Here is a 24,917-nt window from a genome sequence, read left to right on the forward strand (position 1 = left end):
CAAAGAACATTGTCTATAACATGAGAAGTTTTCATCAATTTTAACCCCCTAATTCTTAATGTTTGAAATCTTTACTAAAGATTATTGAGAACAATATCTATTACGTCGAGTACATTTATCACTATTGTTAAAACAGTCGGAGGGGTAATTTTATGGAAACTTCTTCCCGATGGTTTATCATTGTATCTGTTGTAGAGATGTGTAAAGGAAAAACGGAGAGTATAGACTGATCGGAAAAATTCAATGTTGTACAGTGTACATCATACATGGATGTTACGTGTTTAAACGTGGATGTAATTTCGGATATTATTCCCAATAATCGGATACATGTATATTATACACCTGACGTTGCTCAAAAGGACCTTGAAAATCCGAAATGACAAAATATTAAAATCGAGCTTACACTTTACGAAAATACTGAATCAGATTGGTAACCGAATTGAAAAGTTTGTCTGAAATGTTTAGCAAATAAGATACATCCTTCGCGTAATTGTTATTAACCGAATCTCAATTTTTCGGAAATATATTATTCCTGTGTTGGCAAACAAGATTTGTGTTTGTTCAATAAAAAGAAAAAAAGGATAAAACTATAAAAATCCGATTTTTTTAAACAATATCAGCAAACAAGTTGTCACGATAAGAATTATATCAGTGGTTTTCATATGCAATTGTGAATCATCAATCGCATTTTTATCGTATTAAAGATAGAAGTTTATTATAAATTTATAATAATATACAACATATAAATATATCTAGTAGATAAAAAAGAAGTTAAAAAAACAATATATATAAATTACGAGTGCTATAGAAAATATTAATATCGGCTGTTAAATTCTGATATATATTTGACATTTATTCAAGCAAAATGTAAAAAATGTTTGAAACATTTTTAAGTCACATATGGACGCAATGACAATGATTAATTGTTCATGGATACACCTTTACCGGTCCATGGTTCTTTCAATTCTACTTTCAGTCCCAGGTCCCTCAAAGCCGCCTTCACGTCACTTTCGATCTTAGAACCGTGTAGCTTAAGGGCGCTTTTCAAGACGTCCTCTATACCATGAGTAATAAATTCTGAACATTCTTCCTTATTTCGTACAGACATATTGCGTATAGCCCAAGCAGCTTGGTTCAACAGGTTCACGCTTTTAGGATAAGCTTTCATCGCGTCTATGATTACAAGCGGCGCTCCACAATCGTAAAACACACCAGCGTTTGAGGGACACCTCAGTGTTAATGCGGAAATGCATGCAAGTCCTGCGGTCACTACACACTCACATCCCTATGATGTGATATCAACGTTTCAATACAACGATCTAAACTAATTACTGGACAACTTGTTTCATTAAAAGCAACGTCAGAAAAAGGCAAACTTACTCTCATTCTACTTATGGCAGAGACAATCAAAGGGCCACAGCCTGATGTTATAATATGAGACTTTACATCGTCATTTCCAGATAGAGCTTTCAACAATTTTAAGGCTTGCCAATTTAATTTCTCCGAATCTGGATAATCGATCATAACATCTATGACAAACTTTAGCCCTCCTGCATCTTCTACTTCCTGACAAAATTCGTTCCGCACCATTAGCGCCGCTAAAGTTATCATCAAGTCACCCACGACCCCTTTATCTTTATTATATTCTATATATAATAAAATACAATGTTAAAACTTTATATACACAGTTATTTCTAAACACAGAAACGATTAAATGCTAGTTACTTGGTAACAACCCAGTAAGGACATTGAGGGCACCTCTCGCGATAACACTTGCGTGCTCATGAGCATTTCCATATTCGTGTCTAATATCATCATCTAACACCAAGGCTCTAATTACAGCACAAGCATCTCTTAACTCAGGTCCAGACGTATCGTCACGAATCAATACTTTTTTAAGCTTGTTACAGATATCCGCATTAAAAATACCTTGTCTATTAAGCTCATGTTTTATACAACATTCTCTTATCCACCGTAAAAGTAATTGTAATGTTAAAATATCTGGAGAACTATCTAAAATCCTAACAAGTGGAACAATAGAATAATGTATAGATGAAGAACTATTGTATCTGATCATAACTAATAATAACTTCTTACTGTATTTGCAAGGCTATTCCCTCGTCATTCAACAAGTCTGGATTACCATTCATTAATGAAGCAATAGCTTTCAATGCCGATTTTATGATAGTAGCATTACTAAGACAGGCTTTCATTAATTGTATTAAAGTATTATATGCCCCCTTCTCTCCAGCATATACTCTACGTGCAATACCTTTGTCTAATTCATTTCTCAATTTGTCTAATGTAAGATGAACATTTTCATAATTCTGATCCTCTATAGCATTATTAATTTGATTTAAAGAAGATACGATTAAATTGCTATCACTGAGAATTAAATCTTTAATGATGTTGCTCAAGTCTACACCCTGCAAAAATAGAGGTGATAAAAACAACCACGTACTTATGTAACATGTGCTAGATTATTTGAATTCTAGTATTCTTGCACATCATACTCTGAAATGTACAATCAATTCAGTGTAATAAAAATTGACACTTATATGGTAGTTAGCTATTAGTATGAAAAGACATTAATTAATTCCAAACAATATAAAAATAATATAAGTTTCTTCTTATTATTGTACAATCACTACCTATGAAACACAATTAACTCAATGGAAAATATGCCTCTAACATAACAGTATAGATGCACTATTTGTTTAAGCTTAAAATACAATTTCAAGAACTTCTACGTATTAAATAACATTAAAATTTTAATTATTCTTCTGAATGATACACTGTACAATTTGCGGTAGACTTTATAACAAATGAACTAACGCTTTTCACAAATCTCTAAGTTATAAAAACCAGAAATAAACAAATTTGAATACCTGAGCTTCGAATTGCTTTACCGCGTCTTCTATAGCTTCTTTGGGAGTCATCGAAAATTGCTCCATATTTTCGTTAACAACTTCATCATAAGTTTCCTGAGTAATTACGCGAACCATTGCTATACCTTTGTTCACCGTGTCTTGAATCTCTATATTAGGAAATGAATGCTGTCTTGCGAGAGTACGATATGTGTTATCCTTATCCACATAAGAGCAAAAAGACAAATGTTAATCTGATTGTGTTCTGTAATCTGTTATACTGAATAATACACCTATCACGATCGGATCGCAGAATGGTGGGGGTAAATCTAGGGACCCTAAGATATTACTTTTGCTTTATTAAAATAAATTAAAATATTTTAGCTTCGTTAAAATAGAGTAAACTATATTTATTCTATTTACATTATAAAACTGCGTGTTTTACAATAATCTGTTTCGATATTATCTTAATGAAAGAAACGTGAAAGCGGCTAACAATAATTTTATTCAATAATTCACATAAAATCAATATTAATTCATTTATTATATCTTTGATTACCATTAATTGAAGAAATGATCTTCGAATGTAAACGATAGGTTCACCAACATACTAGACAATATAAAAAATATACATATATAAAAATGGGAGCAAATAAAATGAGTGCGTATCTAGCTTAATACATCATAGATATGATTGTGTGTTAGTTTAATACTTTTGGCGCAAGCTTTCAATACTGTGAAATTATATATATGTATATGTATGTATATATTCATTTGAAACCTGCTCACTTTTAACTGAAATAAAATTATTTCTGTTTGTTACCAAAACATATTTAAATGATCGACGTAACGGAGGTAAAGAGAATTGAAAATAAATTTCAACCAGTGGGTTTCTCATCCTGGCAAAACGTAAGCAATGATTGATTGCAGCGCCCTCAGCTGCTTAGCCTGGCCTAACCGTGTTCGTACGTGTTGCGATCGAGGGAAACAATTCTTTGTCACTTATTATTTGATCCTTCCAAGTTTTCTCGTCGATTTATTGGCAGCCGGAATTGAAAACCTCAAGAATTCGATGTACCGAAGTGTGAAGGTAGTGTTTCTGACGTTTATCGGCTACACGACACCTATATTGTCAAGTCTCGTTCTCGCATCCCCACCGATAGCTCCGCTGAGTTTCTTGCCCGTAAGAAGCCTAATCTTTTCCGAATCTTTTCGGGCGTTGTGTTTTTCATTGTGCTAGCAACGCGACGATTTTTACGTGCATCTGAAAAGTGAATGCTTTATGAGAGCTCAAGAAGCATTGCTCTTACTATTATTTACTTATCGCGCGTGTAAACTTCGCTATGCTCCATTCATCATCAGAGGCGTGCACTATACAATTTTGTACGTATAAAAGTCGCCATGTGATCAAAATGAATTGTGATATTTACAAATTAATTTTTTAGTGCAACGGAGCAACGAGTTTCATAAAATTATAATATTTCATTGATTATAACTTAGCCACTTTTAAACGCTACGTACTCCATTCACGTCATTCGTTGAATAGATATTACGTTTTTTGTATTTTCCTTTCGCACTTTCCATCATAAAAAGTTCATTTGTGTATTCTTTGTAAAGATTATCACTGTATTTTTGATTTAATATATATTTTAGTATATATTATTTAATGTGATTTTAATGTTTCCACATATTAAAAAATACATTGGTTTATGAAGTGTAGCTGTGATATTTTATGAATTTATCTGTGGAGAATTGCGCAAAGAATCTCATAAATATTATTTCTGTTTCAGAAATAGCATTAGGCTTGAAGAGGTGATAGTGGATATGACACGACATGAAATAAATGTTTATTCGAAGGAAGAGGTATATTTGAACTGCGGATTTCCACAAAAGAAATACAAGAAAGAATGATAAAATCATGATACATCACATTGTCATGCATGACTAGTTATCATTGTGTTCATATCAAGTTACTTTGATAAATTTTGTGTGTCCAGAGGAGCGACACTCAAAGTATCATAGTTCATCATTTACATTGCTATACATATATATATATGTATATATATGTATATATATATTTATATATATTATATATATATATTTATCAAACAAGATTTTTAAATATAATTCTATACATACACGTGAGTAGCCTTAAAAAAGAGTTACTGTAAGTTTTTAATAATTCGGGTGCTGTTTGACATATAATCAACAAAAAAATATCAAATTTATAAAATGATAAAAATCACTCTTTAAATGATGCTCAAACTGCTACAAATACTTTTAACTAGTGTACATCGATTATTGAATAAGAATCTGTTCTGACACAATTAATGGTATAAATAAAGTCAGATAAAAATGTATCAAGTCTAAGAAGAGGATGCACAACGGTCAGAAGAGATTATGTTCTGTGATTATAGTGTTGTGCAAAATTATTTGTGTTTACATACAATGTATGACTGACAAATGAGTTAATTCTAATATATTTTTCCATGGAGAAAATAATATGTTAATGTGATCGTTTCTTAATAAACTTCGGATAACGCTCCGTTTTCGAGGAAAGAGAAACGGTGCTCGTGATTGTGTGAGCAACAGGAGACCTAAGAGCAAGACTTTGTACCGGTATGAAAATTTTGCAGATTTTAAGATCTTAAATTCATAAAATCGAATGATTAAAACAACGACCGTTCTATTTTCAGACGTTGGAGGTACACGCGAGGAAGTCCTAATGCTGAAAGGAAACTTATCACCGTACTTAGACACTCATAATGAAGAAGAGTCGTCTTATGTAACCCTCAGCAATAGGCCATTCGGTATTTGATAATTTCTAATTACAATAAGTACAAAGTATTTAAAATATGTACTAATTCGTCATTTTTGTTGCAGTATATGTAGCCGAGTCTTCTAATACAAAACCTAAGAGTAACCACGTCCTCATAGATATATATTTTTTAACCCCTATCCTTTGTAAGCATTGTAAGTATCACAGTATTCTGTGAGCTACACCTTTTTTTTACAATTATATTTATCTTTTTACTGATTGTTATAGGTGACGATTATGTTTGGGGCACTGGAAGAGTGGGAGTTAAGTGTAAAGGTGAGTCCTTTTAATATTTTTTACGATAAATATTACCGCAATATTAATTCAAATTTAAAGGATTACCTTGCAATCCGTTCGTGTCATACGTAGATCCGAAAAAAATTTGTTTACAATTTGATTCGATCGAGCAAACACTTTTAAACCCGTAAAAAAACCGAAACATTTCGAACCGATGCGAATATTGAATTTCAACTAACGGTTTTCACGAGATTCGCAAGAAAAGCGATTATCGAGATATCGATAATTTTTTGAATGCGATTCGTTAATCATAAGTGGTACCGACCGTGCAAAGAAATTCGTAACATGATCGTCCTCTTCAAAGACAAATCGCGTGCGCCGATAACGCAGTTCATCGTCGTTCCTTTGATCACCGTCGAGGGCGGCAGCGTAGCATAGTAACACATGCAGTCGCGGTGATTTCAAGTGGCGTACTATCGTGTCCCCCTTCACCTTACCTCGCTTCGTTTCCAGCTCAGCCGGCAGTTTCTTTTCTGAAACTCCACAACCCTCTCCTGTCCCTCTTGTTCCCCACCACTGACGTTTTACCATCGTACGACTCAGGAACGTATCTACTCTCTATTGAGCTTTGTTCCTATGCCGCTTAAATATATAAAATTTCTGAAATATTCGCCAAACCACCGCCATTATACTCGTTTGCATTCGATCGATACTATTTAACGACTATTAATAATTCTACTAGCTTTATCATTTAATATCTTGATTGCAAAGAGAGAAACAGATAGCGTACTATTATCCCCACCTCCTGCTCTTTGATTCTACTCTCTTATTATAACGATTGCATTTTAAAATAACTTTTACTTCTATTTCGGTCCTTGACATCGGAGAATCTCCTGTTCCTGATACTCTTTCCGATACAGATGTGCATCGACTTCGATGAAAATGACATCGAATGAATTTCCGCGATGCGTCATATCTCTCGCGATAAGTTCAGAATTATTTCATGATAATTCGGGCATCTTTGGCGGGCGTGTATGCCGAATATAGACGAGGCTCGCCACGAATACGTGGAAGATACAAAATTAGCGAGCAGAGAGATAGAAGAGCACAGAGGTTTTCTTCGGATCGTTCCTTGCGAGCGTATATTGGCGTATAGGCCAGCCAGCAGCAGCAGATATCATAGGCTGGCAACTGTGCAAACGAAATTACTTACGTTTCATTGGATTTCACGCTCGGAAAAGGAAACTACCGTGCGGCGATCACGTAGCAGACAAGCGTGCGAGGCGAGTGCTTTTTCACTCAGTCGCATTAGCACGAAATCGTACGAAAGAAAGCAGAAATCCAAGATGTAGTTGATGTGATGCGCTCACGTGTAGAATGGTCGTTTTGCACGCTCCTAGGCGGCGTGTTGCTCCTTGTCGTAATCAGGCGAGTATCAACCAGGCCTCCCGTGGTTAATCATTGAAAATCTGTGCATTCGATTACCGGGGACACCTAACCGCGATCTTCAAGTACTCCTACGTGCTTCTCAGCGCGTTTGTTCCGCGTCCGATATCGACGCTTTTTCTTAGTGGAAACTAGAATAAGAAGAGCAGGGAGAGAGAGAGAGAGAGAGAAAAAAAAAGAGGAAAGGAAAAGTCGTGTCACGATAAAACGGTTTTTTTTTTCTTGTCCCTAAGACACGTTTCTGAACGTCTACACCCTTCCATGACCTACGTTCCGCTCGATACGTCCTTGCAACTCCGATTTAGCACGTTGGATTTCACGGACACCTGATGACTGTTCGCTTTTACGATTAGCTTTTTCTTTTTTTTTTTTCTTGGGAACGATTAACCCTGGAATACTATAGCGGGGTTCTGCATTCTTTACTCGTGTTGGATTTGGCTATTTTTAAAAGATAATAGTCCTTTATCGTTTATGTTTTTTAGTAATCTTGTTGTATTAAGATTTTTATCATGCGTCTGGAATTGTTTGAAACGGTTGTCGTTGTGTTAAGAAAATGCTGCTTTTACATATTTTCATTGTTACACTATATATAATTCGCTCGTATAGCGTTAATTGGATTGTGTATGGATGTAATATCGCAGGGTTAACATTGCTAGATTATATTCAATATAAAGTCGTACGCGATTCATAAGCAGACTCGCGTACCAGAGAAAGAGACGAAAATAGAGCATTTCTAAATAACAGATGGAACGATCATTTCAAAGTATAATTTTTTTAATTCAATAGAGAAAAAGGAAACAGGAGTGAAAGTCCGTGCAATCGCATAGTTATGGTAGAAACTAAGCGCGGGAAAAAAGCGTAGACTGGAAAGAAGCGGGATGAAAGAGTCGCATCAAAGTATACTGTCGTATGGTCTGAAATAAAAGGACTGTAGACTGTAGATTATTCAGTTCGCAAATATACTTCCATTCTTTATATGAAATGGTGACTTTTTCGTTTTGTCGTTGAAAAGAAACGCGTTCGCTTCAGAGTCACCGAACAAAAATTCAGGGAATCTGAGTAAAAAATTCCTTGAAATTCCTTTCTTTCTTCTACTTGAGAAGAAATTTTCGTTGACTTTGGTTGAAAGTTATGCGGGGAACCACCGATCGAGATTTGGCAGCGTTTTCGTGGCTCTCGTGACTTTTGCCTCTCGATTCATAGGAAACTCTGTCAGGAAAATCCACAAGTTCATTTTCACGAAAATAATTCGTGATCGCAATTAGAATTCTTCCGCGTACGCGATCTTTCCCGGTACACAGTTCGTTTGGCAAATTGTTGGTGCGCTTCTTAGAAAAACGAGAGCCAGATGTATTTTAATTAGAATATAGCGTAATGAGACAATATCGAAATTATTCTATTCATCGACGAGCGTTGTTCAGGTACGTGCCACTTAACGTCCATATCGTGGCTTTCTTTGCGCATCGATCTGCTCGTAAAATTAAACTCGTGCGTCATTCGTGATCGACGCTTTCGAAATTCATCGACGTTTAGGACCTGTCTTTTTTTGAGTGGCGCCAGCGGTTGAAATTTTGCGCGCGTAAAAAACGTTTGCCGTCTGATATTTTCGTCGGTGATACTCTTCGACTATGTGCGACGAGCTAGAATAGATTATAAAAATGGAGAATCATCGTCCGGCAGAGAGTAAAGTTTCATCGAAACGAAGATGGTACACGCGTTAAGGTTAAAGAGGAGTGATGCCTAAGTGCGATTCAACGATGCGTTTCACTTCTCTCGGTCGACAAAGCGGGAGAAAACGATGAGGCACCGAGTTGTTTCGAAGGACAATCGAACGGGGTCAAAAGTCCTTCTGTTGCTACGTGAAACGAACGAAGCCATGGAAACGAGCTCGTCGCGCAAGCGCTTCGCCCTTCCGCCGCTTTCCCCCCTTTTTTCCTCGATTTCCGGCTTCCCCGGTTCGTGTCTCCCTTCCCCTCTACCCGAGCAGATACACGAGTTTTTCCACTTTTTAACCATACCGAACGACGAATCGACGCGTATCGAAATTTTTCGTTCTCGGGAACGAACCGAGCGAAAAAGAATCTTTTCTTGTTGCACGATGTTTCCGGCGATGCGACGAAAATCTCGCTCTCTCGTGGATTCATGCTGTCGAACCTAGGCGCGTTCGAACGTTCGTAGCTCGTTATTCGTCCAGGTACTTACTTCGACATTCCCTCCTCTAATTTGTATTCGATTCATCTCTGGAGAACGCCCTGCACATTCTTATCGACGAGGGAACATTTAACTTCCGTATTTGTTGCTGGTAAGCCGCGATGCATCGGTTTGCTATGCGGCAAAGATACGAGAACCTCTCGATAGCGGGGCTGGATCGTCGACGATCTTAATCGACCACGATCGTCAGACGTGTACGAAAGGGTCAGTGGAAAGTGTCTTTTCTACGTTCGTCGCTCGATGTCAGGCCCGATGATTGTTCCGTAGCCTGTGGCCTTAATTGAATGATTTCGATCCGAACGACCTCGAACCCTCCCTCGCCCGTTCCATTTACACGGCCGATCCGAATGCACTTTGACTGTGAAACGGAAGCCTCTCGCACCCGCTATAGTTATGCTACGAGTATCATCCGGTTAAGTTTAAACGGTCGAGTCTTACGCGTTTACATAGGGGATCGTCGAAGAGGTAGTACACGCGTTTGTCTCCAGGCGTTTCCAGCGGTCCTCGTTAATCACCGAGTAAATAATTCGAATAAATAATTACTGATATCAAAGTAAACGGTTTACGTAGCAACGTTTATTTATCTGGAATAGCCGAATACACGCGTGGAACCGCTGCATCGAGTCACGTAGAGATTCCTGTATCCTGAAGTTCGTGACGCGTTGTCCAAGAGTCGGGAAACTCGAAAGTGAATTCCATGGTGGGGAAAAGCAGCGGTTGTCGAAGTTACACGTAAGCCAGCGACGCATAACAAGTCCTTCCGTATGTATAGAAGGCGTGCTTTGACTCGGTCTCGAGTGCGCGGATACGTACTGCCTACTTACGTACGTGCACCGGCGCTCGTACACGAGCTTCTCGTATCAGGTCGGTCGATTAAACTAAAATTAACTCGTCCACCTCGAACAGGCGAGTTCCCTCTTTCGGAGCACCTTCGAGCACCATGCGGATCGTTCGCGTCTCGACGCTTAGCCGCTCTCCGCTCTGTCCTTTTGCCTTTTTCTTTTTCTTCTTGCATTTTGAATTTCAGCCACGCATTTTCTCAATGCATCCATCTCTTTTAACGGACGGCGAAGCTCGTACTCTCGACGGAATCGCAGCTCAGTCCACCTAAATAATTCTTTGTGTTTTTCTACTCGACCAAGTTTTTCGATCGTGCAACGCGCAGTTACCGGCTTTTTTCTTTCTGCCTGTTGGCGTTGCGCGAGAGAAAGGAGCGGTCGTTGCACGAGCCGGAGTTCGGGCATTTTTGTAGGATTCCCTCGCTAGGAGTTTCTTCGTTCAGCTTTTACGGTTTCGAAGAGAAAACCTTTACTCGACTTCCAGCCGTTTACTCCTCTACCTACCTGGTTCTTCGCGTTCTTTATTTTCGTAGCTCGTCCATCTTTTCCCTCTACCGAACCTCGCGCGTTCGAGATCGATTTCTCGCCAGATTCGCAGCATCGTTCGCCGTTGTTTTTTCTTTCGTTCACCCCGCGGTTAACCTCGACTATCGGCGAGTATGCGACACCGGTCACGAACAACGTTATATTTTTCGCTATTCGCGTTATGCGAACGGTGCGAGAAAGTCACACGGTCGCGCGCCAATTGAAATTGATGGATGAAGGAAACGCGTTGACTCGCCGCTTCTAATAAACGTGGCCGTTGCAATAATTTTCGACCGTAATAAGTTTCGATAGCGCCAGATAGCTCGAGTACACGCCTATCGTTCTTCTTTCGCCGCGGTTCAACCCCCTTTTCGCCCTGCTGACACAATACGATTCATTCATCATCCTTTTGTTCCATTTTTTGATACGCTTCCAGCAGCGGTCTTGGCGCATAACCGATTTACAATATATACATATTTATGAGCGGAATATCTGTATAGCTGGAAAGAGTCGGCCAGAGTTATTCGAGCAATGTTCCAACTAGACTCGCGGAAGTCGTGGATAAAACTAGAACTCCCTATCTCGTCGTGTTCCTCGAGATTTTTTACAACGCGATATCGAGATTCAACTGGAATCGTACGTGCGCGCGCGCACGGATACACTTCCTCCCTCGCTCTTCGCTCTACGCTAAAATTAATGTATTCAAATTGACCACGGGAGAATAAATGGCTCGCTCGGCTTTATCCGATCTTAAAGGATAAACGGAACTGACGCTTCGTAAAATACAAGACGCGTTGTTAGTTCGGAATCGCTAATGAATTGCATTGCGTTCGCTTTCGGTATAACGACGCGTGTTCCCGTTCCATACGGATCGACGTGTCTCTATTTTCTCGTGTAACATGTAAATTACGCGGTAGACGGACGCGCGAGACAGCGGAGAAGACGGAAAACAAGGCGATAGGAAACGATCACGCGTGCTTATTTTCTCTATAGTACCAATCGTTGCGTGACCATTCCGATTAGGCTACCGGCTGTATTTCGGCGACTGTATGTATATCTACATGTAGCTGTGTACACGTGCACACACACATGGGACCGGGATGCACGCAATGGAGCTGCATTGATTCGCAGATATAGAAGCCCCCAGGCTCAGGGCGGAGGTCATGGGTAATGGAGTGCACCGTCACGTTGCTATGGGAAATTCAGGATTACCGGGGTAAACGATGGAGCCGACACGAGGAGAATAGGACATATTTCGCGAGTTTCCTAGTTTACGGGTGACATGGGTCACTGATGGTGTTCTCGTTGAATTAAAACGCCGGTATTTACGCGGACCAGACTCTGCCCCGTCAATTTCGTCTTGCGAGGCAATCTCGACGTTGCCACGATACATCTTCTTGCCCAATATGTTTCCAAGAGATCTTCGCTTGGAATTTCGAAGAAAATCCTCGTGAAAATAATTCCGTTTCGAAAATAGAATCGACGATTTATCTTTCGAGCTTCTCGCAAAGATACATACGTATGTACATGCCGAGATGATTAAACCGAAGGACGAGTGCACGCGATTCGCGTTCGCGGATCGAGCACGTACGTTTCCTAGCGGTCACTTTCCGTTCGATGATTACATTCGTTGTTAATTATTAACGTCCAAGCACCCGTAATTTTGTCGATTACGTACCGTTGTAACGTAACTCGTCTCATTATCGAGGATCTGCTGCCTACGCTTCCTCCTATCTTCCTATATGTCATTGTTCCCGATTCCTTGAATCGAAACTGAACAATTAAGGAGGGAAAGACCGAAGTTTCTCTCTCGCTCTCCTTTTCTCGCTCTCTGTTCTCTCGCTGTGACTTCTACTTGAAGATGTTTTCAACGTTATAATGGAAACATCGGCGTATCCCGATCGAACGTAGAATGTGCGTATAAGAGGAAAAAATAAAAGAGAACAACGCGACATCAAGCATGAATCCGTTTATACGAATCAATTTACATGGTTAAGTAATCGATGGAATCGACTTGCCATTGCTTTGATCGCTGCTTTTCCCCCAGTGTGCAGCTCTCTGTTGGAATTATTTTGCGCGTTAACTCTTTCGATATGCGCGCGTACGACGACGCGCGAGACGACGAAAGTATCAGCCAGTCAAAGAGCGGAATAAAAAACGAGTTACCGGCACTCTCGTATTATACGGGTGCAGCAGAGCGTGTCTTCGTCACGTTGCCGTATTTAAACATTGACGGAAGCAAAAGGGAGCACGCGTTGCATTATACGAATCGACGCGATCGACCGATTTTATAAGCACGCGAAACGGCTGTTTCCATCCCTAGCATCTGCCCATATTAAGCCGCTTTGTTTGTATATACGCGTATCGTCGGCCCATCATCTACTTACTTACGTTGCTGGGGAAAAGTACGAGCGTCCGTCGTCGATGAGATTCGACATCGACGATTCTTTATTATTTATCTTTAATAAATATGCTCTTTATCGTATCGATAAATATTTCTCGAGCCGTCCCGAACAGTCGATAGTGCCCCCAGCGAGCCCCCCTGTGTCGGTTCAGTACAATGCCGCGTATTGTTATCACGATGTCCATTCAAATACTCACAACGACTCGCGACTAATCGAACTAGAGCGTCGTGAAAAAAGTTCTTCATTTTGTTTATATCGCTCGATACCGCGACCATGCACGGTCGCCAAGATAAGATTTGTATGCAGAAAGTGACGACAAAGTTCTCTTTGTAATCGAGTATCGGCGTGTTCGTGTGCGTTTGCACGTGCTAACGCGTGACGATCCATCGCGCGCAAGCCTACGATCCCTTCGACCATCGTCGTCTTCGAACCGATCGATCGATCGATCGATCGATCTACCATCGGTACCTACATTAAGGATGCCGCTTTTGTTCGCGATCACGATCTGGGAGGTTGTTCGGGGCGTGTCGTTTAGGCGTTTAGACCACGCGTATAATTCTGTTCTCGGTGCGTTTCCTCCCATGTGGCTAAGCGAGTTTTTGTCGTAGCTTTTATTTCAGCAGCTACGAGACTCGAGCCGCGCATAGTTGAAAGTTATCAAGCAAGGTTCGCGCAATAGAGATATTTAATAACGTGCGTGGAGCGCGCGTGAAAAGCGCGCCGCGCCTCTTTCGACCTGATTTAAAACATACCACCGGCTCGCGCCAAAAGGAAACGCGATTCTTGCCGCAACATCGACAACGTCGGATATCTAAGGATTTCTTCGCTCTCACGATGCACACCTACCAACGTGAAATCGAGAATGCCTCTTAAAACGTTCTCTCGCCTCTCGGTCTAGTCCACGCTAGGAAAATCTACTGGAACGGAACGCCATATCGTTCATCGTTCTCCTGGATGCAACAGAAATCCATTAACGTCGTTGCTCGGCAAATCCGTCGCGTCTATCCCGTTTGACGTATCCGTATCTATCGAAGATACTAAATAGAACGAAAAGAAAAGAGAAAAGAAAATGTTTTGTGTGTTTCCCGAAGAAAACGAAGAGGTTGAAAATATCGGTAAACCAGAGAAACGATCATGGACCCGTCGATTGAAATTTAATCCCTCTCCCTCGTAGCTGTACGACGAGAAAGGGTCTATCGTTTGGCTTTCCGATGGGGAATCGATCGGTCCTATTGTGCCTAAAATGCAGGGCGAAGGGTTGGTACGGCGTTGGTACTGTGACCTTGAACAGGATACCCGGAGCAGGGCGCCTGCGCGGCCGAATTCGATCATCCCACGTCCGGGGATCCTTGTATCGCACCACCTCTCCCCGCGTCTCCCCTCTTTTACCATGGAAAGTCGCTTTTCACTTTCACGTCCCTTTCTTCCCTTTCAAGTACACGCGCGGCCCTTTCATGTGACTCGAGTAGCGGGAGGCCCTTGGTGCGCGCGAGAGCACGTGCGTACGCACTTGAGCGTATCGCATGCAGCGCTTTCACGATAAGAGCGAGAGTAAAGACTGATCGTAAAGAATGAAATCTTATTCTAGTATCGTCAGCATTGACATTTACGACGCGGGAAAAGGGGACGGGATTTTCGATTCGTCCTCCTCTTTCTCTTCGATTCTCGGGTGTGGAAGAAAGAAGTTTACTGTCACGTCTCTCCATCCCTCTCTTTTCACCAAAGGATTTTCGCCCATTGAATTTCCGTGGAGGCGAATAAGTTTATCCAGAGGCCCGATTCGTTTTATCACCGATTTATTTTTACGCGTTCGAGTCGATGGAATTTTTACCTATTCCGGATCTTTGAGTCATCAAACGGAGGATCTACGTCCGACGCGAACGATCGCCGGGAATTGAACGTTTTGCAAACAAGACACGTGGCTTTCAACGGTACACGACATCGGTCCAGCTCGATTTAGTCACGAACGACAGCGCGAATGGTGTCTCTACTTCTTTTTTCAAGCGTGACTTTTATATCAGCTATTTAATCGGGATCTTTATTCCATCGTCTGCTTAGAAACTACAGATACGCTCGCTCCGAGACTTTATCGCAGCTGGTCCTAGATAAGAATAAGCCCGAGTTGACAGACCGATTGTAATTCGATGATAATTTTTAATTAATCGTTCGAACGTATTCCGAATGTATTCTGCGCTAAGTCGATGATTACTTTATACCGTAAGAGAGAAATAAAGAGGAAAGGAGGAAACTAAAGGAACGAAAATTAAATTTTGTGGACAATCTTGGTTTTACTTGATAAAAGTCGTCGACCTTTGCCACCAATCGGACGACTGTAAAATTTCGATAATGCTGAGCCCACCCGTGTATTAACTTTAGTCGATAATCCAACGGAAAAATGGTGCGCTCGATGGAACGGAGGTCTGTTTCCACTCGAAGTGAAATAAGACGAGATCCCGCGAGCGTGAGAAGCGTGTAAGCCGAGAGCAGAGAATGGTCGAGGAATTTCCACGAAGCCTCTTCGATCGCTCGACAAGCCCGGGGTCCGGTAGTCGTTATGTACATTGGTGGTTCGCATAAAGGCCACGGAAAGAGCCGAAACGAGACGGAAGGGACCGAAGTGTAACGCCGACGGTCGAGCACGAGCAACCCTCGGCAGGCTGCGACTGCTATGGCTATTGACCGAACTTGGCGGACCGGCCGGTCAGCTGTGCGCCGAGCCGCCGGAGATATTTTCTCTGGCAGGAAATCGTCCGCGTAGATGTATGATTCGCGGTCGGTGGCAACGGCGAAGAAAAGCCTGCCGGAGAGAACGGAGTCGTCGAGTGTGTCGGACGAGATCCGTGGAAAAGTTTGACGCTTCGGCAACGATCGGCGAATGTGGAAAGGCAGAAGAAACCCAGAGAGACGATATCGGACAGCTAGACAGAGAGTCCGTGCCAAGTATCGTAGTATGTGACCGGTGATTGGACAAGAAATTCGTGGTGCGACTCAACGCTGTGTATACTTTGGGAAATCATCGAAGAACACTGACTGATCTCTCGCGACTTTGACGACCGCGATCGAGTGAAAGCCGAAAACTTGGAAACGTTCTCCTTATGCTTGTGAATGATGGAATGAACTTGCACGGAGTAGGAGGACGTCGGTGTGTCACGAAAAAGAGCAGAAGAAATATAGAGGAGAAAAAGGGGAAGAAGTTGAAGACTTGGCCCGCGGTTGGTAGTCGGCACGTAGACCGGCTGTACTCGGCCAGCAGACGAGCGTGAAACAGAGAAGTGGAAGAGAGCAAGGGAACGAAACGCGAGAGAAAGAAACAATAGTAGCGAGGGTAGAAAAAGAGAGGGCGACGAAAAGAGCGAAGGAACGAACGGTGGTCGGGAAAGAGAAAGAGTATATCGCCGAGGAAAAAGACAGACGTATAGATAGGTGTCGTGCACATACGTGCAGAAAGTGACGTGTGTACCGTCGTCGTGTGTGCAGGTGTGCGCGTGGTGCAGACTGCCGGTGCAAAAAGTGCAGTGCCCAGTGGACTTTTCCATCTCGTGCGTGCGCTGTTTCTGCGAGTAGGCACGTATATGCCGGTGTTCCGGTGTGGACTGATCGGAGAACGAATAGGACGGTAAGAGAGTTCGATACTATGGTTTTCTTATGCCAGAAGCTCGATTAATGAAAGAAAAGTCTCGTTCCAAGTGCATCGTAGCTTTTCGCAGTATCGTCGAAATTCGGCTGTGTCATTTTGTAGGAATTGGAAAATCGAGAAGCAAGAATATTTTAGTATCGATTTAAAAAGCCTACTTGAATCGTTTGTCTCGACAGAACGGTCTATCAAGGAGAAAAGGATATACGTGTGGCGAGAAAAGAAACGAGGTAATAAGATCGTCCGTGACGAACTGCTTTACCGACAGACCCCGTTGACTCACCGTTGGTAAGGTGGCTCCATAGTGATCTATCGACGAGGAAGAACGCCAGGCAGACCGAGGAGACGCAGCAGTCGCGGATTACTGGTGGTCGTGATAAGGGCAACCGCGGATGTGTTCCGTTTTGTGATCGACGATCTTTGAGCGGATCGTTTGAATCGACGTCTACTGTTTATTACACAAAGAACGAAGAATATGGAAACGTTGTTAATTGGTTTTATCGTACGGTCGACGACCGACTGTGAGAATTAAAAAAGGAAGAGAAGTCGCCAGATTCTCGTGCAACGTTACGTGTGACTTGGTGAACTCATGAGATTAGCTGAGCACGTTTCTACCATGAACGACCGCTCCTCTGTTCGTCCCTCGCCGCAACTCGAGAACTACTTTGTAACTATATCTAACTCGTCTTGAATTAACGCACGCTATCAAGACGGCAGACAGAAGCCGGTTGTTTTACCGCAATTAACGACGACGATCGAAGGTTACGAAGATCCAGAGCACCAAGAACGTCCTTTCTTTCTCGCTCTCTATCTCTCCATCACGATCTTGAAAAGGCAGTGAACAATTTCCCACGGGAGACTAAGAGGTTAGAAGAAGTAACACGAAGGGAGCAACAAAGCAACGAATAAACGTTAACGGGCACGTTTGCTTCGGTAGGCAGAAATAATCGGAGATCGAGGCGCGCGCATGTCGTTCGATCCGCGACCGATTCGATCTGAAGCGTGCGCGAGCAGAAAATCTTGTTCGACCGCATTGGTAAAATAATTCGATCTAATTGACGAAGGGAACCGCTTTAAGGTCATCTGGACTTGCTCTCTCGAATAACCCACGAGGATCTCTCTTCTCTCGTCTATACAGGCTCGCGGGACTACGTTGAAAATCGTTCGGTGTCGTTGCTTGACGAAACCGGTTTCGTTCGGCTCGGCGAATCTCGGCGTTTATACAAAGGTCGTGTGTGCGCGCACGAGAGAGAGTGGTAGGAGTGAGATTTATGGAAAACGAATTTACACGAGGTCACACCCACGGGAGCGACTCTCTCTCTCTCTCTCTCTTTGTTTTTTTTTTATTTTCTCTTCTTTATCCGTGGTATCCATCTATTTCCACTTGGAGAGTATATTAATAATAAAGGACGAAGTCGAGGAATGCAGCTCGATTCACGTCATTGGATCACGCCGTTGGATCACGTCGACCGAGAAGAGGTTACCCATTGGAAATTCGACGGACCTTCTCTCCCTCCTTTACGCTCTCTATCTCTTTTCATGCTAATAACGAGTGGAATCTTTCCTTCTCAAAGATATCGACGTGTTCGACGATAAGCTAACCATCGAATACGAAACGACACGTTTCTCCGCAGCTGATTGGCAATTAACATTGCGGCGATTGGACGGAGCCGGTTTCCAGCGACGACTAGAAGAAGCCCTTCGAATAGAGAACACGAAGAGAATCGAGGATCGCGCGTTGTCGTTTGGCGGCGAGAAAAAAGAAGGAACATACCGGCGAATCGACGAATCACGACCTACTCTACTGCTACGTCTGGTCTCGGACGAATATCCGATCGCTGAATTACTGTGTGGCGCGTCTCTGAAAAAAGAAAACGAAAGAAAAGAAGAAAGTGTGCGGCGCAGCTCGATCGTGGATGCGTTGGTGGCGGCGACATGCGAATGACCTTGAAACGCGACTCGACCGAAGCGATCACGTTTTTAACACGCGAGAATCTGACAACGACGACGAGAACGTACCGTCCCGGAGGACAGTGGAGACAGAAGGAGAGTAAGTAAAATAAGTAGTTTGTGTGCGTGTACCGTGAGACGGAGCCGAAAGGCGGAACCTCGAGAGGAAACCTCGCCAGAGGCAGACGAGGCGAACGCGAAGGCGACGATGACGGGCGACTCGCGTCGATCGAGGGAGGCTCAGGACTCGCCGGAAAGTAGCAACTCGAAATCGACAGCCTCAGTGGAAGCGTTTAATAAAACCTAGTCGTGGCTGGAGCTTTGATGATCGTGATCGGCCTCAGCGATGAAGCGGGCGTCGAGTGCATCCGCCGCAGCTGCTGCGACCGCTGCTGCCTCGCAGGTGCAGCCTGCGGTCAGCTTACACGGCAGGATACACGATCTCTTTAGCCCGATAACGACGGCGAGCTACGCGGACAAGGAGGAATACGAGAAGCTCGCCGAAACCAAGTTCAGAACAGACACGACCAAAGTATCGCCCAAGGGAAACCCGAACGATGACACTAAAGCTAAATCCACGGCCATGTCGCGGCTCTTAGCCGTCGATTCTGACAATTACATGCTTCGTAAAGGCGCCACCTCGGCGAACGCCGCCGTCGCCTCGACGTCCGCCGTCTCCGCGACGATCGTGCCGCCAACCTCGGTACCGAACGCCTCCGCCTCGATCGCCCCGAATCTGCAACTACATCCCAGACAGATACAACCGCCACGTAATTTTCACGCCAATCTTCTCGCCATTAACAGCAACGGAGCCTACGGTGATCTTCAAAGTACCATTACGATCAGCGCAGCGACGAGTCCCGCCAACTCCTCCAAATCTCTGCCCACCAACGAGCCATCGTCACCCCCAGAACCAGTCAGACCTAAAGGAAGTGCCGCGTTGTCCTTGCTCAAACGATACTCCGTTAACCAGCAACAAACCCACTCTGTCAATAATACCACTTCCTCCTCTTGTTCCGCAAATTTCACGAACGTTCCCGTAATCCGAAAACAACAAGTTTTGAAGTCATCGTTGACCGCCTTTGTGGACGAGTTTCGATCCGAGCCAACGTTGAAAAGCACGTCGAACGAATTGCTCGAAAGTTCAGAGGAATTCGCGCGTCTTTGGCCGAGTGGTCTGTTTCCTTGCGCGAGAACAGCGTCGTTCCATCAATATCTGTGTTCGTGCGAGAATCTTCTGCGGCAACAAAACGGCGAAACGTCGATGAACGGTGTCGCGTACGATCTAGTGACAGAGAATGGCGTCTATTCGAATTCAATCGGTCACGAGGGCTTCGGTGGTGATAGCGGGCAGCGTGCCCTTGACAAGGGCACTGGAGCCGGCCGTGAGTTGCCGGCTGCTATGCGTAATCTATGCTGTTGCATGTGCGGTTCTCTATGTCCTCCAGAGTGCCATGCGTGCTTCCACGTGGTCTGCTCGGAGCACAGCGGGCAGCACCTCTGCCAATGGAGTAGCAAGGGTCACGCGCTACCGGGCCAGGTTCTCGACAAGGACAAGGTCAGTACGATCTTTTGTTTTCCCGCTTCAGCTACATTTCTTTTTTATACTTTTTTTTTAATCTCTTTTCTCTTTCTTTTCCTTTTGTTGCCAACACGTGACGAATGTCGCTGATAAATCACCGATCGGAGTAAAGTTGCTCTTATCCGTGAACAAACATCATGCTATACGTTCGATCATTGTTTTTTTTTTTTTCTTGCACGGGTGTCTATCGTTTGAAAGAGAAAGTTAAAAAGCAAAGGATGTCGTTCATTTTCGCGCTCAGAGATCGCCGACGTGATTTATTTGGAATTTGAGATTGTTTGGAAACGAATTTAATCACTCGAAAGCTACACGCTTTCGTTAAATGGCTTTTCGTCTTCTCGTCGGCAACCAATTCTGTTTACAATCGAAGTTCGGGTAAACGATGGCGACGACGATTCTCTCTGGTTCTCGTCGCGAGCAAGGTCACGTTCATGATTTAATCGTTCTGTATTCTACTTAAAATAGTGTCGATTCGATGTATTTAAGCGACGATGTGTTGTTTCGAGAGAACGGAGGAATGCTTTTGTTCGAGGCTCGCGGTGCACGATAGCTGAAACGCGCTGGTTTACAAGGAAAATTGTTTATCGTGCTGCTGCTACTCGGAGGTGAACCAACTGGTTCCACGTTTGAATTTATCTCCGTAACTCTGTTTAATTTGCATAAATCGCAGACACATAATCGCCACCGTTTCCGAGCATTCGAGGTCTGCTTTGAACACGCGCTTTCCCCTTTACTCGTCTCTTGTCTGTTCAGAACATGACTTTGTACACAAACACTAGCCGGGTTTCGTTATCAGAGCGAAACCTTCTCGAGATTCGATGGCGTAACGACCTAAATCGTAACGCTGCTGCTGTCTCTGCATAAAATTTCGAAAAAAGAATCAGATCTCTCGGTGCTCCCGCGTGAGACCTCTTCATTTTTATTTATCGTTGATCTTCGCCGTCACTGAGTTTATCTATAACTTTCCACGTGCAGAGGTTCCAGACGACGCGACGGCGAACGATTAGCCTAACGATCTAATCTACACCGTTAATTACAGAGTAATACACGCTTTCCGGCAATTTCTCTGTTTACGAATCCAGGTAAACACTCGAGTAGCAACGCGTTCGAATCTACACGCACACCACCCGACAAGACGATATTTTGACATGGTAATTTCCGACCTGGCGCCAAAGCCAAAGAAAAGACGCGTTCGTTCACTTAATCGTACACACGTAGCTCTTGTTTCGTCCAACACTCAGTCTATGTTCTTTTAACTACATTTTCGGATTTACGCAATTTCGCTCGAGCGATACGAAACGAGCTCTATTTACGACGCGGTTTTTTTCACCGTTTATCGTTTACATTCGATTATATCGCTCGGCTCTAAACAACGTAGTAATTTAAAGATGAAAATCGTACGCGTAACGATCGAAGCGTATTCACCGCGTGAATATTCGCAGGAGATAAATGGGCTCGCGACTGTTCTTCAGTTGGTGATACGCTCTGTTATCTCGTTCGTGTCGTCACGACCGTAGACTTAAGGTTACGAGAGAAGGTTACGTTTTCTTTTCCCCTTAGTTTTTACGCTTTCGTTTTATCGGAGCATTCTCGATATTGGCGCTCGCGCTCGTCCCTCGTCCTCTTTCTGTTGCGCCAGTCCTATCTAATCTGAGTTTCTGGTCGCGTGGTAGACGCGCTCGCAGCCACGCTCGCCTCCGCCAACAGCATCCTCACGATTGCGCTCACCGATCCCAGGGATAAACGATATATCTTCTGTAGTGTTTTTCGTTGAAATTGTAATTCGGCTTTTGTGCAAGTGGTATACTTACCTCGATGTTTGGTCGCAACTATACAAAGGACGACGAAAAACGAGGAGCTGGGTAAGCGTCTTCTGTGAAGAGCCGTATCTGATCATAGAGCGGACGAATCTACTTGCTCGCTTTCTCGGTGCTTTCTCGTACGGTAAACGGTATGAGGAATAAAAGAGTTCGTATTAACCCTTTATAACGCCATAGCTACGCCTTTTTAAAAATTTTAAATAGATCGATCTTGTTTTTCGACAATTTTTTAATTTTAGTATCCCAGTGTTTATGTAACTCTTTGGAAATCAAACAATCAACTCGATTTGCGTATCATTTTATTATTATACCATCGCATTAGCGCTAAATCATTCGTACGATAACTATTATTCCTGAAGAGAAGAATTGTAACGGATTGTAACTTCTTTCTCCAAATGAAAATCTATTTACTGAAGCGGAATTCCAGTTATAGAGGGTTAACGTTTATTTTTGCCATGGACGAAAAGTAATTTCACAACTTTTTCGAACATTTTTACAAACTATTTTTAATATCTATGACTAGTGGAATAATAATGATCGGAATTTTTCTGCAAGATATTATCTGTTCTATTTGCACAAGAATTCTTGACCGAGAAAATATTTTTAAATGGGAAAACGCGTCATCGAGATTTATCGGTGCGAAATTCGCGGTGAACGATTACCGGAACCTTACGTAATAATTCCATTCGTGAGAAAGATGATTAATTGTATCTGTGAATATTCGTCGTGGCCCATGCGCGTGAGAATTTTACTTGTGTAAGAGTTTTCCTCCTGAGTTTCGCACCTGAATTGGACCTTCTCTCGAGTTCCTGCTACATATCTGGAAAGAACCGTTTGACCGGTATCACGCTTCTTCCAACAGCCCGTAAGCGAGTGGACGTCCCTAAACGTCGTCGAATGGATGGCTGCTCTAAATCTCTACCGCTATGCGGATGTTTTCAAATCTAAGGACGTCAAGGGGAGCGATCTTCCTTTTCTGGACCGGGATAAGCTGATGGTAAGTGGATTTTTAAGCTTCATCCTTTTCACTCCTTTAAAATCTTTTTCTACGTTTACTCTTTTTCTTCTATTTAATCGTTTATTTTTCGTAACGGTCAAAACATTCGGTCGTTCGTCGTTGCTAGTTGGATCGGGAATATCTCAGATCGTTGAAAACCGATAAAGTTTCTCGCTGAGAAGCGAAGGTAAAGGGAGTTGTCGGCCGCGAATTTTTGCCTGGTTTTGCTTGTTTCAAGTCAGAGAACCGTGTCGGGAACGGAATCAACCACGGTGGGAGATCGAAAATTCTTTGGCTAGTACTCAAAGGCGATGACCTCGACTCAAGAGTATCTGGACGACGTTTTCCTTGGCCCGTTGACCCTGTAATTGCCCTGTAGCGTCTGCTCTACAGCACAGTCGACTCTTTATAGCGTCGTCCTCCCTTCCTCCAGTTTCTTTTTTCTTTTCCTATCTTTCTTTCTTTTCTTTTCTTTTTTTTTTTTTTTCATCGATTATCGAGAGTACTTGAATGCTTTCTCGTTATCTTGCAACACATGACTTCGCGAAGCGTTACCTTTCTGCATTTCTACACGAAACAAAGTTCTTCGAGTTTCTCGACGAGTAAACAAATTAAACGATTGTCCTTTTTTATATCCGACCATAAAATGTCGCAACCTGTTCTACGCTCGTTCAAGAATCCTCTGAGAAGGAATCGGTCGGAGCCCTGGCAAGGATCTTTCGCAAATTTAGTCACGACGCGTCTCGATGGTTGTGTCCGGGCGAAAAGAATAAAAATACTCGTCTGGCCAAGGTTTCTCCGGGTGTAAATCGCATATTACCATGCTAATCGACTCGTAAATCGTCTGGAAGTGTCCTTTCGGCGCGAGAAATCGTCCGATTCCCATTCGCTTCGTCCTTCGCGTCGATATTCGAGCCTCGACCGAAGGAAAACGCATTTCTATGGCACCTCGGGTACCTTAGATCAATTTTAAATCGATTCGTTCGTCCGATACGTTGCATCCATGCTCTATCCTTTTCCTAATTGCTAAATTGATCCGGCAAAGTAGATCCTTCCTCTTCGTCGAGAAAGTTTCGTATCGGTATGGTCGTCTCCAATACACGGCTCGATATATTGAAAATATATTAAGGTCGTACTATCTTGGTAGCAACGGCGACACCCGCATCTTCCTTTACCGACGATGGAGCGTAACGATTTAACGACCACCTCGTGTAATATGCCGTGTATCTTCCGGCGGCAGTGCTGAATAAATTCGGAGGATTGATGCGTCCCGTATAATTAACACTCGACGCCGGGTGTCAGCTTGATAAATTACGCGTTACTCTGTGCCCCTTATCTCGTTGACTGATTCAAGCAAAAATCCTACGCTCTCGATGCTCGTTTTTTGCCCCAGTCACGAGAGAGGCAAATTATTTTTCGTCTTCGTTCGTCGTCGGTTCTTTCTTCGTCTGTAGACTCGGAGAGATAATCTGGCACGCTGGCTGGACGCGAAACAATATAATTACGCGTCAGATTTGACGGTTGCACGAACTTGTGGACCTCGTAATCACGCGTTCCGTGTATAACACGCGTGCACATCGGTCGTT

At 43.0% G+C, this 24,917-nt stretch overlaps 2 protein-coding genes across 7 annotated transcripts in view; one reads left to right on the forward strand and one right to left on the reverse strand.

Moving 5' to 3' along the window:
• Positions 1-820: 820 nt before the first annotated feature.
• Positions 821-3,154, reverse strand: LOC139988570 (armadillo repeat-containing protein 6 homolog). The gene is made up of 5 exons (XM_072006162.1): positions 2,889-3,154; positions 2,098-2,426; positions 1,726-2,021; positions 1,381-1,646; positions 821-1,285 (listed from the first exon to the last, which is right to left on the reverse strand). The coding sequence occupies exons 1-5, from the start codon at positions 3,003-3,005 to the stop codon at positions 920-922; spliced, it is 1,374 nt and encodes a 457-aa protein (XP_071862263.1). The 5' UTR covers positions 3,006-3,154; the 3' UTR covers positions 821-919.
• A 1,811-nt stretch (positions 3,155-4,965) lies between these two features.
• Positions 4,966-24,917, forward strand: part of Pi3k21b (phosphatidylinositol 3-kinase regulatory subunit alpha) — a 34,669-nt gene continuing 14,717 nt past the window's right edge. Inside the window, exons 1-6 of one of the 6 annotated variants that reach the window (XM_072005906.1) lie at positions 4,966-5,486; positions 5,564-5,677; positions 5,751-5,840; positions 5,914-5,961; positions 20,381-20,490; positions 23,197-23,331. In XM_072005906.1, the coding sequence (XP_071862007.1) occupies positions 5,593-5,677; positions 5,751-5,840; positions 5,914-5,961; positions 20,381-20,490; positions 23,197-23,331 (468 nt within the window). In that variant the 5' untranslated portion in view covers positions 4,966-5,486; positions 5,564-5,592. Of the gene's footprint in view, positions 5,487-5,563; positions 5,678-5,750; positions 5,841-5,913; positions 5,962-15,714; positions 20,491-22,024; positions 22,377-23,196; positions 23,332-24,917 lie in introns of those variants that run through there. The other 5 variants (XM_072005907.1, XM_072005904.1, XR_011800128.1 and 2 more) reach the window with 5 other exon arrangements.

This window comes from Bombus fervidus, chromosome 6, assembly GCF_041682495.2.
Source record: "Bombus fervidus isolate BK054 chromosome 6, iyBomFerv1, whole genome shotgun sequence".
NCBI lineage: Eukaryota > Metazoa > Arthropoda > Insecta > Hymenoptera > Apidae > Bombus > Bombus fervidus.